Source organism: Uranotaenia lowii, unplaced genomic scaffold (assembly GCF_029784155.1).
Source record: "Uranotaenia lowii strain MFRU-FL unplaced genomic scaffold, ASM2978415v1 HiC_scaffold_788, whole genome shotgun sequence".
Taxonomy (NCBI): Eukaryota; Metazoa; Arthropoda; class Insecta; order Diptera; family Culicidae; genus Uranotaenia; species Uranotaenia lowii.
This window is the reverse complement of record NW_026598742.1, coordinates 4,386-23,374: the sequence shown is the minus strand read 5'-3', so window position 1 is coordinate 23,374 and position 18,989 is coordinate 4,386. Positions and strand designations below refer to the sequence as shown.

The 18,989-nt window shown below is 36.0% G+C and overlaps 1 protein-coding gene across 1 annotated transcript; it reads right to left on the bottom strand.

The window, feature by feature from the left end:
* Window positions 1–869: 869 nt before the first annotated feature.
* On the bottom strand, window positions 870–3,716 carry LOC129760844 (uncharacterized). The gene is made up of 2 exons (XM_055758518.1): window positions 3,267–3,716; window positions 870–3,011 (listed from the first exon to the last, which is right to left on the bottom strand). The coding sequence occupies exons 1-2, from the start codon at window positions 3,714–3,716 to the stop codon at window positions 870–872; spliced, it is 2,592 nt and encodes an 863-aa protein (XP_055614493.1).
* Between the last annotated feature and the right edge of the window lie 15,273 nt (window positions 3,717–18,989).

The window sequence follows — 18,989 nt, the reverse complement described above, 5'->3', positions numbered from 1 at the left end:
TTATTTTTCAATTCAAGTTCAGAATTCAGATTCAGAATGCAGATTCAAAATTCAGAAAAAAAGATTTAGCTTGTGAGTAAATTTAACGTAATTCAATTTCCAGATTTCAATATTTTTTAATCAAAACTAGTTTGTACAAAAAACTTAGCTGAATGTCATAAATATAAAGTAGAATGTGGATTAATTTTCTATATTTTGTTTTTTTTTTGCCAAAAACTCAAATTTTATTTTTAAAAAAATTATCCACATGATTTCCATTATGAAACATGAACCTGATCTGCATCTAAAAAATCTGCACAAAATTCTTTATTTTCTCGAAGTAGTGTTCAGCACACACGTTATGGAATGCGAGATATTCTAAGCTATCAGTCACCAAAATTTCAGAAACCAATAGAATAACTTCTGCTTCTTTTATATATTTTAGTAATTTGAAGTATATTTGATTTATTTTCATCAAAGATTAAAATCTTTGAATTTTACAAAAGAGTTTGGAAGATTGGGCTTGTTTGATTATAGTATAGAAAAAGTATTTTAAGAAATGACAGGCTCTTCTAAAAAAACCTTATTTTATGCTCGAATTAACTAAGTTTTATATATCAGGCGCTTTAACAAATTCAAAGATTTTAACCATCGATAAAAGCTTATTTAGCTCACCTTTTAGGTCTAGAACCAATTTTCAAAAATTGTGTTTAATGAAAAAATTTTGAATGTAAAAGTACTTAAAAATAAATAATAATATAGTTACAAACATATTTTTTTTTAATTGGTTCTTAAATTGTCAAGTTTATTGCCTAATTCATGTCTTAGTTACTACTTCTGTACAAATTATTGTGTTAAATTCAATTGAAATTCCAGTTCATTAAGATCTATTAAACTTTTAGAACATGTTCCCGCCAGGGAACTTTGCCGGCCACCTCGGAGGACTTTCTTCGCTGCTTATTAAAGCAGCCACTAGGTCGTGAAGGAAATATTCCCCAAAAAAGTGCGATCGACCGATTGACGATTTTCTGCTTCTGAATGACGTCTGCTGCCGAGTTCCCTCCTGCTAGCCAATCATCCATATAAAAATTGTGTTCGATTGACTCCGCGCACTCAGGGTAGGATGAGCGATTATGTTGAGCGATTTGTTGGAGTGTTTTCGTGGCAAGATACGGGGCACAGGAAGTTCCGTATGTCACTGTCTGTAGCTCGAACGTCGAAATTGGATTCTCCGAACTTGTGCGCCACAAAATCCTCTGCAAAGGACGATCGTCAGAATGAACCAGTACCTGCCGGTACATCTTTTCTACATCGCCGACAATAGCGATCGGGTAGGTGCGAAATCTCGTAACCAAGGACAGTAAATCTGGTTGAACAACAGGGCCGACTAGTAATGTGTCGTTCAACAAATACCCAGATGTCGTTTTGCACGACGCGTCGAATACCACTCTTGTCTTTGTCGTGGTGCTGGACGCTTTAAAGACAGGGTGGTGTGGGAGGTAGCAATGCGATATTTGATCGTCTACCGGCTCTTTTAGCTTCCGCATGTGACCAAGTTCCTCATACTCGGCCATAAAACGATGGTAGGCTTCCTTGGTGCCAGGATCTCGTTGCAATCGGCGCTCAAGACCCAGAAAACGCCGCTCTGCGATCGATCTGGAACTTCCAAGTTCAATTCCAGGCTTGTTGGTGCAAGGGAGTCGTACGATGTACCTTCCTGTGTCGTCGTCACGTGTCGTTGTTTCGGTGTAAAATTCTTCACAATAACTTTCATCTGAAGAGTGTGCGTGTTCCATGGCGATAGTTTCAATTTCCCAAAACTTCTGGAGTGCGGTTTCTAAACGTTCGTCAACCGTAGACAATTGGCAGACACGAGGAATACAAGTAGGTCGACAAGCTGCGGGTCCTGATACGGTCCATCCAAAAGGTGTCTCTAGCAACCATGGAAGATCTTCTCCCAGCGAAATCTTTCTTCCGGAGTGGAATTCCCAAAATGCTTCACATCCGATGATGAGATCTACCGTTCCCGGGGTGAAAAACGTTTCATCTGCCATTTGATAGCCTGACAGATCCCAAGACGAAAAGTCAATTGATGTAGTTGGTAGATCAGCGGTTGGTTTTTTCAAAATCAAGAACTCAAGTTTAGTTGAGAACGGTTGAGTTCGTGATTGCACAGTAGCGATAAGAGCATTCTTGACTCGTTGCAGTGAACCTCCTATTCCACCAATGCAAAGGTTCACCTGAGCGCGATACGTAACCAAATTCTTAGCCAACCGATCCGAAATTAAATTGGACATTGCCCCTGTGTCCAACAGGGCGCGAGCTTTGATTTTCTTCCCATAATCATCCACAATGAAGAGCGATACCGTTTCGAGCAGAGTTGTGTTGGTGGATGTATGAACCGTGTGAATTTGAGGCGAGGGTGATTTTGTTTCGAAGAATTTTCCGTTGCTTATTTTTCCAGAACTAGACGACGAGCTAGGAGTCGGAGGAACTGTGGTGGATACCGATGCAGTTTTAGCAGCCTCGTGCAGCATAGAATGATGCTTCTCATGACACGTACGACAGGTGAATTTCGACACACATTTCCTAGCTTGATGACCAAACGAAAGGCAATTCCAACATAATCGCTTTTGTGATACCAGCTCACGACGTTGACGAATATCTTTGGCGAGAAAAACAGGACAGTTTCTGAGGGAGTGTTGTTCGTCACAAGAAAGAATGCACGACCCGTGAGAAGCAGAGTTAACCGATGCTGTAGCGTTTGCTGAGAACTTTAATTTTGGTTTGTTGTTGGATCCGGCCACCTTCGCAAAGGCCGGTTGTACTTCTGTACCGACTGAATTGATAACCCGTACCCGTTGATAGAGGAACTCTACCAACTCCTCATAACTTGCTTCTGAACTCTGACTTGTTTTTTCCTCCCACGCACGCAATGTAGTTGAATCTAGCTTATATGACAACAAATTTACCAGAGGCGTATTCCATTTATCAACCGGCTCATCGAGCTTTTGTAGTGCCCGAACATGACGCTGAAAGTCATCGACGAGAGTGTGTATACGTTGGGCAGATTCTTGTTTAACAGCTGGTAAATCATAGAGAGCACGAAAAAGTTGACGTTTTAAAAATCGACGATTATCATAACGTTTGATAAGTGCCTCTCACGTAGAAACATAATTGTCAGCTTCTACGTCGATTGATTCGAAAGGTTTTTTCGCATCCCCTTCGAGAGATTGTAAAAGATATTGTAGCTTTGCAACAGTTGGTATATCAGGATTGGAATGCACCATAGAAGCAAAGGTATCCCGAAAGGATAGCCAGCGTGAGAAATCTCCGTTGAATTTCGGCATATCTATCTGTGGGAGCCGAAGGTGGAAGGGCGAAGGATGATGTGGTGGTGGAAACATTAATGAGGAATTGAGTGTCTGGTTGGTATCGATAGTATTCTGACCCAATAAAAACCCTTTGGATTCGCAATAACGTTGCTCGAATTCAACCCGTTCTTCTAAATGCTGCTCAAGCATTTCTGGAACGTCTAATCGTTCGATATCTATTTGGATCTCCATGAAATCTTTGTGTATACGATCAAGCGCCTCGATACGCACCCCGATTTGACGTCTGTCTCGATCAGCATCGTAATTCGCAATAAATTTTTCAACGGAATCTCGCATTGCATTTAGTACCTTTCGTTGTATTATGCACTCCTTCAGCTGTCTTTCCTCCTTAGACGTCGGCATGGTTACGAATCGAAACGGAAACGGTAGTTGAAATCGAAAACGAATCTCCTTCCCGACGCGCAACTAACCGTTTCTACGCGAAACCGAACCGAACGAGAACAATACACAGATCGAATCGATTATCTCCTTCCCGTCGCGGTGTATTGCCCTTCGCGGCGGAAATTTCGACGGAAGTGGAACAGTTTTTAAATCGAAAACGGACTCCTTCCCGACGCGAACAGTCCACTCCTCACCCGGTCTCGCAAATTGTGGGCGCGAAACGGATTTCCCACAATTGCGCCGTTTACCACCAATTGCCACAGTGACCCTATATGTGAGGTCACCCAACTTTAATCAAATATTGGGATTTGAGAATTGAGAAAGCTACTGCAAGTACATATATGTATATCGGAACGGACTCACCAAGTTATCCAACAGCAGATCTGACTCGACGACGTCACGACGCTCCGTCGTTGTACTTAAATTCTAGGCGTCGATCTTCGCACAAACACCTTCAAGCGTCGATCGTTGATCGATCAGAGAGAGAGAGAGTCGTCGATCAGCACAAGTGCGTCGCCTTTCGTGATCAACCAGTGAGAGTCGTCGATCAGTGAAGCGCGTCGTCGATCGAGGCTCGTTACAAAATGGTGGAGCTCGCTTTGTTCCACAGTAAAAGCGACGGCTTCACCCAGCTCAATTGACGACGATCATGTCAGCCATCTTCCGAACAGCAACTTAGCACACTTTCTCAATTTCTTCCTTCTTCTATTTTCCACTTTTCTTTGTACACTTTCGTCTTCTTTCACCTCTTTGTACTTTCACTTTTGCTCGTTTTAGCACGTTTATCGTGCAAGAATTTCTCGGCCCATAAAACCCCACCGCACTCAATCCGATAACTTGGATTTTTCCCGAATGAATCCCAAACCCATGTGCACGTAGAATTCTGATATTCTTCAGTTTTTTCGACTGAAGCCCATGTGCACCTTTTCGGAAATTCTTGGTTTTATAAACCGAAACTATCACCACATATTATTCCGATTTCGAACTCGTAATGATCACCTCAACCCATGTGCTTTTTTCCTAGTGATTATTTCTTCCAGCACGTATCGCAAAGCACTCGTAGTGGGATTTCAGAGCCAAAAAACACCGCTTTTTAAATCCACTAATGGATTTCCGTATAATTTTTATCGAAAAATTATATTTTTCCCGTATGAATCGATCCGTGATACTTTCTATCACCGGAGCCCCTTTGCCCAGCACAAAAGAAGTAACGTGGTTTTGGCTACAACATGGCCACCACGTTTCCCAGAATGAACAGATTCCACGAATATTTCTCAAATCACTTCCTAGCCGCGGACTGGCCTCCGACCATCCGGTTCGAAGGACCAAATGTTCCCGCCAGGGAACTTTGCCGGCCACCTCGGAGGACTTTCTTCGCTGCTTATTAAAGCAGCCACTAGGTCGTGAAGGAAATATTCCCCAAAAAAGTGCGATCGACCGATTGTTCCCGCCGCGCAGACTACCTCGAACGGGATTGTGATTTTGCGAGTGTAAAAAATACCGAGCGTACTGGGCAAAGACTTTATTGGAAGTGTCTGTAGGAACAATGATGGTTTTGGTTGATCATTGTTTGATCTAGCGCCGTCGATCAGAATATCGAGAGAGAAAATTTATGATCAGTGTTCTATTTAGGGATGCCCATATTTAATTAAATTATATAATATTATTTAAGGTAGAGATCAAGTTGTACAAAATTATACAATATTAATGATTCAGATTTAAGATCATTTTGAACTTTTACGTAGTTGTTTATAAATTCAATAGATTTCGATTATGATTTCAACAGAACAGTTATCAACGAATTCAATATATCTTACAAAAATCGGTAACACGCTTGATCCCGATCTTCTGTTGACTCCTTCCAAAACTGGCCTGAGTAGTTCACTTGAAGCAAAGAAGCGGCCTCCATTGTTGGGCAAAAAAATCATAGGTAAAAATCAGTCACCAAAACCACCCCATAAGTCGTTTCTTCCCACGGCCATGCGTAAGACTGAGTCGATTTGGGGTCATTTTTGAATTTCCATAATCCATAACCATCCATAATTTTTAAGTGACTATCACATGAATAAATTCAAACTTATAGGTTTGTACGGGAAAATTGAATATTTTGTACTGAAAACCCGACATCATTTTTTTAACTTCTGTGGAACCGAGCTTGCTGATGAGTTTTGCGCCAATTTATTAACTCTCCAAAGGAAATTTGCCGCTGAACAACTCTGTCGAAGAGAGTAACTTCGTATCTTATTAGGTAAAGAAGTTATAAGGACATGTCTGTTGCTATTAAAAATCAAAAAATTCAATCGAAATCACTGCTGGGTGCCTAACGAGGTATTGCATGACTACTTTTCATGCAATACTGGCATCAGAAGTGATGCCAATAGAATTTATTGTTTTCCAATGCCAATAGACATGCCTCTGTTAAACTATAACTTTTTTACCTAATAAGATACGTAGTTACGGTCTTGGACAAAATTGTTCTGCGGAAAATTTCCTTTGGATTATTTATAAATTGGCACAAAACCAATAAAGGTTGATTTCATAGAAGAAATATAAATGATGATTATTATTGTATGTATGTATGTATGTAGTTAAACCCACCAGTGGCTGATAGGTCTTTCGACCCGAGTCGGTACGGGAAGTCTCGATCACACGTTCAAATATTGTCCATGCTTAACTCACCAACAATATTTGCAGTGCAACCAAGGGGTCCGTTACCACTGGTTTGGGATAGGTTTAACTCACCAAACTCTCTTCCGACTGTTCGAAACAAATTTAGAATTATGAAAAGGAATCAGAGTATCCTTCTCATAATTCCATATTTGCCGAGATACTCCGGCTGGCTTGAACCCACAATCCATTGTATATCAGTCTTTCGTTCGCTTGGTGACCTATCCAACCCCCCACGAATCCCCTTGAATATAGTTAAGCTATTGTAAATATATGAATATAAAACATTTTAAACATCTTACCTTTTTACCATATAAATATGAATACATTTTACACATCTTACCTTCTAATCATTTGAAAAAGATACTTATCTTCAAAATATAAATGATGATCATTATTCTATACAAAATATTCAATGTTTCCATACAAACCTAAACGTTTAAATTTACTCATGTAAACGTTACTTAAAAATTCTGCAAAAAATCATGGATAGGTTTTAATTAAACCAAAACGAAGTTTTTAAGACCTGAGGGTTCAAGAAATTTGAAAATGTCTCCAAATCGACTCAGTCTACTATGCATGCCGTGACCGAGATTCGATCTTATGACCATTGGCTTAGAAGACATGAAGGCTATCCGCTACTCCAGGGAGAGGAATTTCTAAAAACCGCGTAGAAAGACCTTAGTGTACGAACTTTGTGACTAAGACCCACGTCGTGTCATTTTGAAAATTATGAGCAGATTGTAAATTGTAAGGAAATCAGGAATCTGGAATTAGAAAAATTTACATACACTCTTGTTCAAGAAAAATGATGAATTTATTCCGAAAGTTTTTCAATAAGTTCATTAGCCCTCAACAATCAATAGAGAACATATTTCCAAACAGTTATTTTGTCCTCCCTTTTATCCGCTTTTTTTAAATTTTTAAACATCTTTGGTTTTTTTCAAAGTTATTGGTGATGATTTGTTGCTTTCTTTCCTATTTATTATTAGGAGGCTATTAGCTACATCAAAAATCTTTTGACATCGACACATGGCACTTCACACAGATGGCTTACTACTTTTTTTTAACCGAAAATTGGCTAATTTCTCCATTACTGTGTATATTTTAATGATTAAACCACTATTTTTTCCCTAACAATTTTCATTGTTAACGCTTTGTTTTTTTTCTCTTTCTAGGTAAGTGAGCCCCTACTTATCTTCGGCGTCTTTACACGCGGTATCCGGTAAGCAAAACCCAAAAAGGTGTGAAGGCGCTAGGCCGGGCACCCCCAAATAAATATTGTTGCATTTGCATTTCTTACCTTCCGAAGGTTCGCAGAATCGGGTTCTTCCGTTCGTAAACCTTCTTTGTTCGATGATAAATTACCTTTCATGGCTCGGACGACGACCGACTGATGACCGTAAACAGTTATGGTTCGAATTGGCAGGAATTTCCCCCGAATCATCCCGTCGAAAAACCAGATGTTTTTCGATCATCAACCGAGTTGCTTTCCCCTGTTTATAGGTATGGCAAAGCCATAAATGCAGTTTTCCTGCGTTTGTCGTTCGAGATCATCTGTGCGCAGTCATCAGGGGGAAAGACTGGAACGCATTTAGCAAATGTGTAGTGTAAACATGGTAGAAATGTGAAGGTCAATAAACGCGAGAAGCTAAATTGTACTGTTCTCGGAATATCCCAACACGTATAGGGTATGATCGCGTCTGAAGGGAAGTTCGTACATCCATCCGGATAGGACGAAAACAAACGCAAAGAAGGATATGCGAGGAATCGGAACCCCGAATGGCTAGGAAATGGAAAATTAAGGATGTGAACCTCGGAGGTATTGGGTGGGTGCGTCGGAGGAAGGAAAGGAAATACTTCCGACTTTTTTCAGTCAAAATTTCTACACAGGAAGCGATTTTAATGAAGGGACACGAAGGAGAAAGATAATTTTTTTCTCTGTTAAGCTACGGGAACCACCGAAAAAAAGGTGATCTGTTCAGCTTATTTTCTTGCCATAGCATTTGAAAAATGCTAGCAGCAGATAAATTAGATACATGTGTGTGGGATGGTACAGGGACGAAGACTAGAAAGCATCTGGCAGTTCTGTCTGACAATAATTAGAATGCATTTTCGTGGGAATCGAATTTCTTCGAATCTCTCCCGAGTCAAGAGATCCACTATCAGATTAAATTTCCTCCGGTTTGCTGGTTGCATGTCTGGAGAAAGGAGTATTTGTTATGAAAACTAAACGACTTGATGTTTTCTTAAAAATCAAGACGACTTCCATTAGCGCAGTCTGGAACAAAACTGACATACTTTTTTTTCACCTTTAAACTTTTGTTTTAAATTTCTAAAAACAGGTACTACCAACTATATTTTTAAAGCATGGATCACGATGAATCTGAACACACTTTTTATTATACCATTGCGCTCCTAGTTGTTGGATCTGGAATGTTTTGACAGTTCTTTGTTCGGAAATGTTTCCTCTATCAGTGCTGAAAATTTCATTGCGATTTGTTTTGTTCTAATAAAGTCATACGTGATGGAAGCCGCGAGATGAAAATAAATTTTCAAATATCGCAAAATCCTTGCGCGAAATCCAAATCCTGGCCAAAAATTGTTTAAAGCCACTGCAGTGGTGCACTGAATTGGTCGGGGTGATGTTCCCTCACAAGTTCGAATTCGTTTTCGCCGATAAGTTTACAAGAAAGTGTTTGATCTGGCAAGGTATTTGCAGCTGCGGGCGAAAAACCCCGGTTTTTGTGAAAAACAAGACCATGGACTCCGAAATGTACAAGGAGGAGTGCCTGAAAAAGGTTTTTTTTCCGTACATTAGAGATCACAAAGATTTGGCAAGCTGCCACTGCAGCAAATAGGTAGGGTGAATGTACCCAATCTTGGCCCCTAAGGCATGGTTGACTAGATTTCCCATGATTGCAGTCTACCTGTAATGTGTACCTTCAAAAGTCCTTCGACAAATATGATTGCTTACTAGCCTGAAATGCAGTAAAAATATGTCCTTGCTTGAAAATGGTTGATAATTTAAGATAAACCTGATCACATTTTTGATCGAAATGCTCCTTATTGTAGCCCCGCGCCGAATTTTGGCCCTTTATGAGTTCCTTAAATTGGCCGTCTCTAGGAAAAACTTGCCTCACTAATACAACAACAGCCCCCACGAATTCATTGAAAATATCCCGGAAGGAAGCACATCAATGTTCTGTATTGTTTTCAAAAAGTCGGAAGTACGAAATGTCAATCAATTTTTATAATTGATATTTGCATGTAAAATTATAATCTTACGTCAAAAAGCATTACTAGTTTATTTCAGTTTTTGTGTATTCATAATTTCTATTATAAGTTCCAAACTATGGCATAAACATAACATAAATATGTTCATTAATCAAGCAAACAAATCGTTTGCTAAATCTGTAACATGCAATCATGATAGATATGTTTCCAGTGAAGTTAACAGGTTAACATAAGATAGTAAATGTTCATATTTTTTTATTCCGCTCCCATAAAAGGAGGAACGACATTTTAAAAACTATTATGATCGAGGCAAGAAGCAAGCTAAAGCTAAAACTTAAGTCATCGAAAGATTCTTTTAATCATACATATTCAAAATGTCGCCCTTAGGAATTTTCTAGCAATCGTTTGCGTACACCGGCAAAGCAAAACAAGACAAACTTTCGCTCACTCCAGCCAGTCTGATAGAAATAGATTGCATCTCACTCATTCGTTTGGAAACTATAGGCAATGGAAGCGAACAGCAAATTCAAAAGCTGGCTGAAATTCGTGCTGCATCTCACTCGCACTCATGCAAAATCATCACCCAAACTCGGCAGCGCTTCTTTCGCATATTCCTTTCCAACAGAGACCAAACGTCATCACCTCCTGCTGATGCACAGTGATCTATAATTAAAAACAAACTTGGTCAAAATATTATTTTTGATTTCACATGAAACTGCAAACAATAAAGATTCAAGTTCGTTACAACATAGTATTCCAACATTGCAGTGCAATATTTTTTTTTAAATAAACATATTTAGAGTGTCATAATTTGAGCTTTATAACAATTTCTTTCAAAGCGACACATATGCAGCAAATCAGATCAAATCAAAATACGTTAAACCTCATTTCCAAATGTGGAATTTTTTGGGTATGGATATAGTAACTTTAACATTGAGATCCAAGATATCAATTCGGATTCGGATTCGGCAAATTAATTTATTGAGAGGTAAATTTTATTGAGAAGAAAAGTTCTCGAAATTTACCATAAAAGAGCAGCTCAAATTGTAGCACTATAATTCCAACTAAGATGCCAAATAAGCTTGAGTTGACTTGAGAGATAAATGAATTAATTTTAGTCCAAAATACATTCATGATATTTTAAATTTATTTTTTTTTTTTTTTTTTTGTAGCGGCCCACCACACTCCCCCACACCAAAAGGCTCAATTGAGCCCCCTGGTAATGGACGCTACTGTTCTCAGCATGTCTGGCAGCAAAATGATAATAAGAGTAAACGCGAGCAAATTTTAATCATGCTGAGAACACAAATATTTATAATGTCGTGCGAGGAAATGTATTATTTAACTAAATTGACTACAATATGAAATCTCAATGGAAAATAATTTCCTTTGAAGAGATTCATTATTCGATATTTACTAATATACTATTTATTTATTGCTAATTTTATTATGTTATGTTCAATAATTTTATAAGATAAAATACAAACTACAAGATTTTTAAGAAAAATAATATTAGATATTAACGCTACAAAAGTACAAAAGGTAAACAAAACAAAGACTGGTTGATGATCGACTGTTTTAATGGTTCAATTTTTCTTTCAAAAGCTGTATCACTTTGGTTTTGAACATGGAACGATTGGTTATGTTTTTAATATCCGTTGGTAAGGTGTTGTATTTAGTAGGTCCAATAAATGAAATTCTTTTTTGCCCTAATGATGTTGTGGATCGGCTTCGTTGCAAGAAATCTGACTGGCGGGTGTTATGAGTTCGCAACCCCGTAGTAAAATGGAGGTTTTGAATATTTTCAATTGAGTGTAGATTATCATAGACATATACAACAGTTTGCAAATCACAGAGTTCAGATATTGGAAGAACGTTATGCGTTCTTAAAGAGTAAAGCTGAAGGGTAGGGAATAACAAAGGGAGCTTTAAGATGTTTTTCAAGCATCTATTCTGGAGCGTTTGAAGTTTCTGTAAGTGGGACAAGGAGGCTCTTCCCCATATCATAATAAGGTAGTTCAATTGAGAGTGGATAAACGCAAAATAAAATTTAAAGAGAACATGTTGTGGAACAAAATTTCTCAGTTTCCAAAGAACACCGCAAAGAGGAGTAATTTTTTTTTCCAAGTGTTCAATGTGACGATTCCATGAGAGAGTTTCATCTAAGTAAATTCCCAAGTATTTAAAATAACTAACTCTCTCAATAGTATTTCCATTCATAGCTGGGTCATTAGTACGAAGTAGCTTTTTATGCGAAGAACGAAACAACATGTATTTTGTTTTAGTATAATTTAGTGAAAGTAGGTTTGAATTGAAATATTTTGAAAGCAGTTTTAGGTCGTCTTCAATGTGCTGAATTATAATATCAGGTGAAGTTTCAGAATAAAAAATTGCTGTATCATCGGCAAATAAACGTGCTGTGCCTTTAAGTTGAAGGTTACATAAATCATTGACATATAAAAGGAAAAGTAATGGCCCGATATTACTCCCTTGTGGTACACCGATATCAATATTTCTTAATTCGCTTCTTGTGTTTTCAATAGCCACAAACTGCTTGCGACCTTCTAAGTAGCTACGAAGGATATTATTTGCTGTTCCTCTTATCCCGTATTTATACAGTTTGGACAATAATATGTCATGATTTAGAGTATCGAAGGCTTTTTTGAGATCCAAAAATAGTGCCCCAACAATATTTTTTGACTCTATTTTACATATGATGGAGTCAACTAATTCTGAGATGGCAATTTGAGTGCTCGAACCTGATCTAAATCCATATTGCAGTTTATAAAGTATATTGTTCTGATTTAGAAAGTCTACAATTCTATTAACAAGAAGCTTCTCGAACACTTTACTAAAAACGCTTAAAGTCGAGATAGGGCGATAGTTATTGACGTCAAGCAAATCGCCAGCCTTAAAAACAGGGATGACTTTCGCAATTTTTAGACAGTTCGGGAAAACTCCTGACTCCAAAATTTTATTAAAGTATTGTGTAAGTATGTGCGAGAATGTTTCGTGGTTATTTTTCAAGACATTAACAGGGAAACCATCTGGTCCATGACCCTTTTTATTTTTAAGTGAAAAAATTACAAGTCGAACCTCGTTTACACTAGCGGGCCGTAAGAATATTGTATTTTCTACCTGTTCGATTTGAGTCAAATGATCATTTTCAGTATTTACTGGAATCTTTTCAGCCAGGTTCTTTCCAATTGTGGAAAAGTGTTTGTTAAATTTCTCACAAATCTGTGTACTATTGGTTATAACACCTCTTTCATCTGAAAGGTTAATTGAGGAAGTCGTTTTAGATTTACCTAAGAGCGTATTAATGTTTCTCCAGAGCTTTGAATGTGGTGAATTATTTAATAAGCGCTCGTAATAGAGCCTTTTACATTCTTGTTTTTTTGAACTCAATTTTTTATTTATGTGAATTAGCATCTCTTTTAAATTGATATCATTTGGATGCTTTTTCGATCGTTTTAAATAATTCTCTTTTATTTTGATGAGTGTCCAGAGGTCAAATGTCATCCACGGACAGCAATTTCCTTTAAGTTTTACCCTTTTATTAAGTGTTCGAGAAGAAATTTTCACAAAGCGATTGTAAGTTGATGTGATTTCTTGTAGGCCTTCATCAACATTTTCTGGTAGTTGAATACTGTTTAAATAATTCACAAATAAGCTGTTTAGTTTAGCGTTATCAACTATCTCTTTCCTAAGAATTGTTACATTTTTATCACATAATAAATTGAATGATGTGAGTATTTGTAAATGGTCACTAACATCAGAAAAGATTGTATCATTTTTCAATCGATCTAAGTCAATTTGCTTCGATATAACGTGATCTAGAATATTCTGAGTTGTTGGCCTAGTAGGAAAGGTGTTTGTACAAGCGTATCCAAAAGATTCTAAGATAGATCTATATTTTGCTACGGTATTCAGGTTAATCAAATTCACAGGAACGTTTAGGTCACCGACAATGAAGCAGGAGTGATTATCAGCAACAGACGTTAGAAGAGATTCAATTTGATCACAAAACATGTTAAACGGGAATGAAGGGGGTCTATATACGCCATGAACACAAATTACTTGACCACTTGTACAAATTTCGACACTAATTCGGTGAAAGCCATCAAAAGTTATATTTTCAGTAGTTTTAAATTTCAAATTTGTCTTTATATACATAGCTAGGCCTCCATATGGTTGGTCGCGGCAAGAGAAAATCGATGTATATCCCGGAATGTTGTAAATACAACAGTTATCTTTACCAAGCCAGGTTTCACAAACAACAATAACATCGATACAAACATTAAAATGATCAATGGTCTGTAATATGCAATCAAATTTATCTAAATTATTCATACTACGTACGTTCCATTGCAAAATTCTAAAGGATCCAATTATTTCAATCATTCATTTTACTTTTGACCGGCTTTTCAATTTCCAGACCACTGTGCACCGTCGGCCGACGACGGCTGCCGACTGCCTGCTGATGTCGTTTTCACACATACATACATACTTCTATTTGTGGAATTGCATGCCAAGAATAGGCAAAAAAAAAATTTATATTTTCTTAAATTCTAGATTAAAATGTACGTAGTTTGGAGTAAATAATAATTTTATATTTTTTGCCATGTTTCGCTGTAACCAACGGTGATTTTTAGTGATTTTTCCGTGAAGAGGTGTGTTTTTAAAATCAATCCGAAGTTGGCAGATGCACTAGCAAGGTAGGTTCATTTAAGAATTTTTCCGAAGATCATAATTTTATTTGCAGTTTGTCATGTGAAAAAAATTTATTTCGTAGTCATTTGAATTCAATTGTGAACAAATGCTATGCAGAATGTTGCAATATGCGATTTTCTGTTATGTTTGATTTTTTTTTTTCATTTTTTGGCGTATGTTTGACATCAAAAACACCAAAATGCATTTTGGCTGGCCAAGATAAGGAGCATGCCAAATTAAGGCTCACTTACCCTATACAGTGGTATCGGGATAACGGGTGGATTTTGTCGAAAAAGCCATCAACCCACCAAACTGCCCTCAATTCCGCCCTATCGAAAAATGTTGAGCAATTGTCAAGCAGAAGATGAAGAAGAATGGTAGGACGACTCGGGATGCAACAGAGATGAAGAGATTGTGGAACAAAATGGCCGCTGAGGTCAGCGAATAGGGTGTCCAAACTATGATTAGTGGTACTCGACGAAAAGTTCGAAAATTCATCAAACTACTATCGGAATAATTTTTTTATTATTTTCCTTTTAGGGTGCAATAAAAACACTACATTTTAAGTACAAAACATTTTTATTTCGTTTACATAGCTCCGAGATAGACCCGTTTTAAGGCGTCCAGATTTATCGTGATCCATGCTTTATTTGATCTATAAAATTCAGATTCTGCTTCGTTCCTATGAACATAATAAACAGAAATATGTTTTCGTGTTTCGGTTGCTATTTGTGGATTGAAACGTAACCTCACACATAATGTCTGACAAGAAGCGATTCAATTTCGGTCTCCTGCCGGCCGATAGATAACGAAAGAGCTAGTCTCATTATGATGATTATAATTGATTTTACATTGAAATTGGTGATTGGATGAAACCCTTATCGAATTATTAACGCTTTGTCGAGAAAATTGATCAAAAGCACTTCGTAGCTATAATAAGGGCTTTGATTTGCGTTTGATATTCAGAAATTAATTGGTGAACATATCACAGGCGGACTCGATAAGGTTATGTGGATTGAAAGCTTATCATTCAATCAATTATTCACTATTAAGTCTAGGGCTTTTTATGTCATGATTACAATCTCTAATAGACTTGACCAAATATCTTCAAATATCAAGTTGAGGTTGTAATGAAAAGTTTTGATATTTATATGATTTTGTTCGATAGCTGTAAAAAAAAATGAAGAAAAAAATATTTGTGTAATTTCCTTTCTAAAGGTAAATTATTGGTTCATCTATATATGAAGAATCCAAAAACAAGCTTTATTTAACAATCAAAATTATGTGTTTGTTTTATCTCAAATTACTCAAATTACTTTGATCCAGTAGACTGAGTCGATTTGGGGTCATTTTTGAATTTCTCACACCCTGGGGTCTTAAAAGCTTCGTTTTGGTCCAAAACTCATCCATGATTTTTTGCAGAATTTTCTAGTAACGTTTATATGAGTAAATTTGAACTTTTTGGTTTGTATGGGAAAATTGAATATTTTGTACTGAAAAATCAACATCATTTTTGTTTCTTCTGTGGAACCGAGCCTGCTAATGATTTTTGTGCCAGTTTCTAAATTTCTTACAGGAAATTTTCTTGACTATTGTCATACAGACTGATTACTTAAGATTAGCTTATAATACAATTCAATAGTAATAAAGTCAGATAACGTCACGAATTGCACATTCCAACTTTAGTTAAGTAACATGATAGTCAAAGAAGTGCGAAACATCATTGAAAACTTCACAACATCGAAAAAGGGGGTCCTGCTCATTCCCAGCAAACATGAATTCATATCAGAAATGATAATTTAAGTCGTTCACAATGGTGTTGCTAATCGCAATTCTAACGCAATTCTAAGATCGTATAAAATGTCGTCTGAAGTCAGTTTAAATCGGATATGATAGAAAGTCCGCCATGTTTGTAAAATGATTGTGCTCCCGCGCGGGCTTCAAGTGAGAAAAGCATTGTCATGTTCATGTCAGAGATGGCTTATAAATCGATGGGAATTGATTAATATTGACCAATTAGAGAATTGGAAAATATTGTCGCTGGCAACTATTTGAGAGCTATGAGAGCAAAATCTTGCGCTCTCTTACATTCTTCCGATAGGTACGAATAAGGTGTCGGATAGCGCCCATTTGATGTAGTTTTCATCGCTTTAGAAAGAAATGAAATTTATGTATGTATTTTGCCTCCACTTTGGTAGGTAAATGCTTTTTTTCAACTTTTATAGATCATTCTATAATGTATATGAAACGTATATCAAAACAGCATAAGAATATAGCTACAAAAACGTTAGCCAGGTTGGCAGCCAAAACATGGTTTAATTACGCAGTCAGCGGGCTCGAACGTATAAGTACATACATTTTTTTTTAAATTTTGATTTTTTTTTAACTTTTTTTCTTTAATTTTTTTTTTAATTTTTTTTTTTATTTTTTTTTATTTTTTATTTTTTTTATATTTAATTTTCTTTTTAATTTTTAATTTATTTTTGATTTTTTTTTTATTTTAAATTTTTGATTTTTTTCATAGATTTTGAATTTTTTTATTTCATTTTTCTTTATTTTGTTGTGAATTTTTTATTTAATTTTTTTAATTTTTTTATTTTGTTGTAATTTTTTCTTCCTATTTTTTATTTTTCTGTTTCTTTTTTTAATTTTTTCTTTCTTTTTTTTAATTTTTTCTTTCTTTTTTTTTCTTTTTTTATTTCTTCTTTCTTTGTTTTGTTCTTTTTAATTTTTTTTTCTATTTTAAATTTTTTTATTTTTTTTATTATATTATTTTTATTATATTATTTTTCTTATTTCATTTTTATTATATCTATTATTTTTAATATATCATTTTAATTTTATTTTCTTTCTTTTAAGTTTTTATTACATAATTTTTATTTTTATTTTTCGATTTTGTGCAAAATAGATTATATGATTTGTATATATTATTTAGCTACTTTGTTGAAGACTGCAAAATGTTTTGACTTATATTTTTTTCAAATAAATAATAAAGTTTTGATTATTTTCCACTGGCTTACAGGCTTTTTCTTCATAAACATACAAAATTGTAATCCAGGACGTTGCATTTAATGTATTCGCACGTCCCGGGAGACGATTTTGCTTGTTTATCAAGCTTGTAACTGCATCTGCGTAATCTGGAAACAAAAGATCAAAAAGAAAACATGTATTACATTTTTATCAGAAGTATAAATTTCTCGCGGCCTTAAGGAAAGTTAATCATTGGATGAAAACTTTTATCTTCCAAATCTTTGTAATATCCTACAGTTTTGCTCAAAAACGGCACAAATTTCTTGACACTTAAAGTCGAAAAAAAGTTGGCCCTCCAAACTCAAGCGCTGTATTAAGCAATTCCATGGATTAAAAAAAAAGACGAACACAAACACATACAGGATCTCAATGAAACTTGATGTTTCCTCGAAGAGATTCATTTTTCTTAACTCTAAGCGTACATCTTTCGAGGATATGGTGGCTAGCATCTTACAAATGCTAAAACCACCAACCCACAGAAAGTGTGCTTTGTATGCCGTGACCGGAATTCGATCTCATGCCCGCTGGCTTAGAAGACTTGAAGGCTATTCTATAAGCCACGAGCTGTGGCTTTAATTTCACCAAATAATTTTTGTTAAGATACTTTAGAGCAGGGGTGGCCAAACCATGGCCCGCGGGCCACATGTGGCCCGCGGCTGTCTTTTTGTGGCCCGCGAAGCTTTTTCCAAAATGTGAAATGTGGTCTTAGCTCTATTTAAGAGTTGAGGTTTTTTTTCTAGGTTTCTGAACCATTTGGAAATAAAATTTATCAAAATCTGTACCAATCATTCAAGAATACGTATTAAAAGTCGGAATAACTTGTATATTATTAATTTTCTAATATTTGATACATGAATTGTACTTTTGAATAACAGATGTGTGAATCAAAGCAATCGAAAGATTCCTTTTAATTCAACCACGGTATACCGGTATCTTTCGATTGCTTTGATTCAGTTGAATCATTCAACCAAGTAGGCTCATACCACAACAGAGTGAACAGATGTGTATTGTGATGAATTTTTCTTACTTTATTACCACTTACCATTATTCTTAAAGCAATGAGAGCTCCTAAATGGGTGCATGACACTAGTTTGATTGGTTTGTAAAGGCTTCATGGAGAGAGGAATATGATATTTAAAATAAAACTTTGTAAAATTTAGTACGAAATTATACCGAATATCAAAACAAATTAATCTATGGATTAAACAACTTATTTGTCAAAGTTTAGTATTTTAGGCATTTTAGATCGGAGAATATACTTCATTTGTCAGCTTCCATTGAAATCAACGAAATATTTACATGACAATTTGCGCAGGGTGTTTCCAGATATTAACCAAATTTTTTAATTTGCTCAATTTTGCAGAAGGTAGTATTAATAGTTTTTGCAGCTTATTTATGATTTTTCACAACTTTCTTTTTATAAACATTTTATTTGAAAAGCTATCAAAATTCACTGAGTTTTGATGTGCCATGTTATAATATCCTTTAAAAAATTACAAAGTAATGTGGATTTCAATTTTTCTGACGATAAAATATTATATCAAATACCTCAGAAAAAATAAATTTTGAAATCTGCAAAAAGCATGT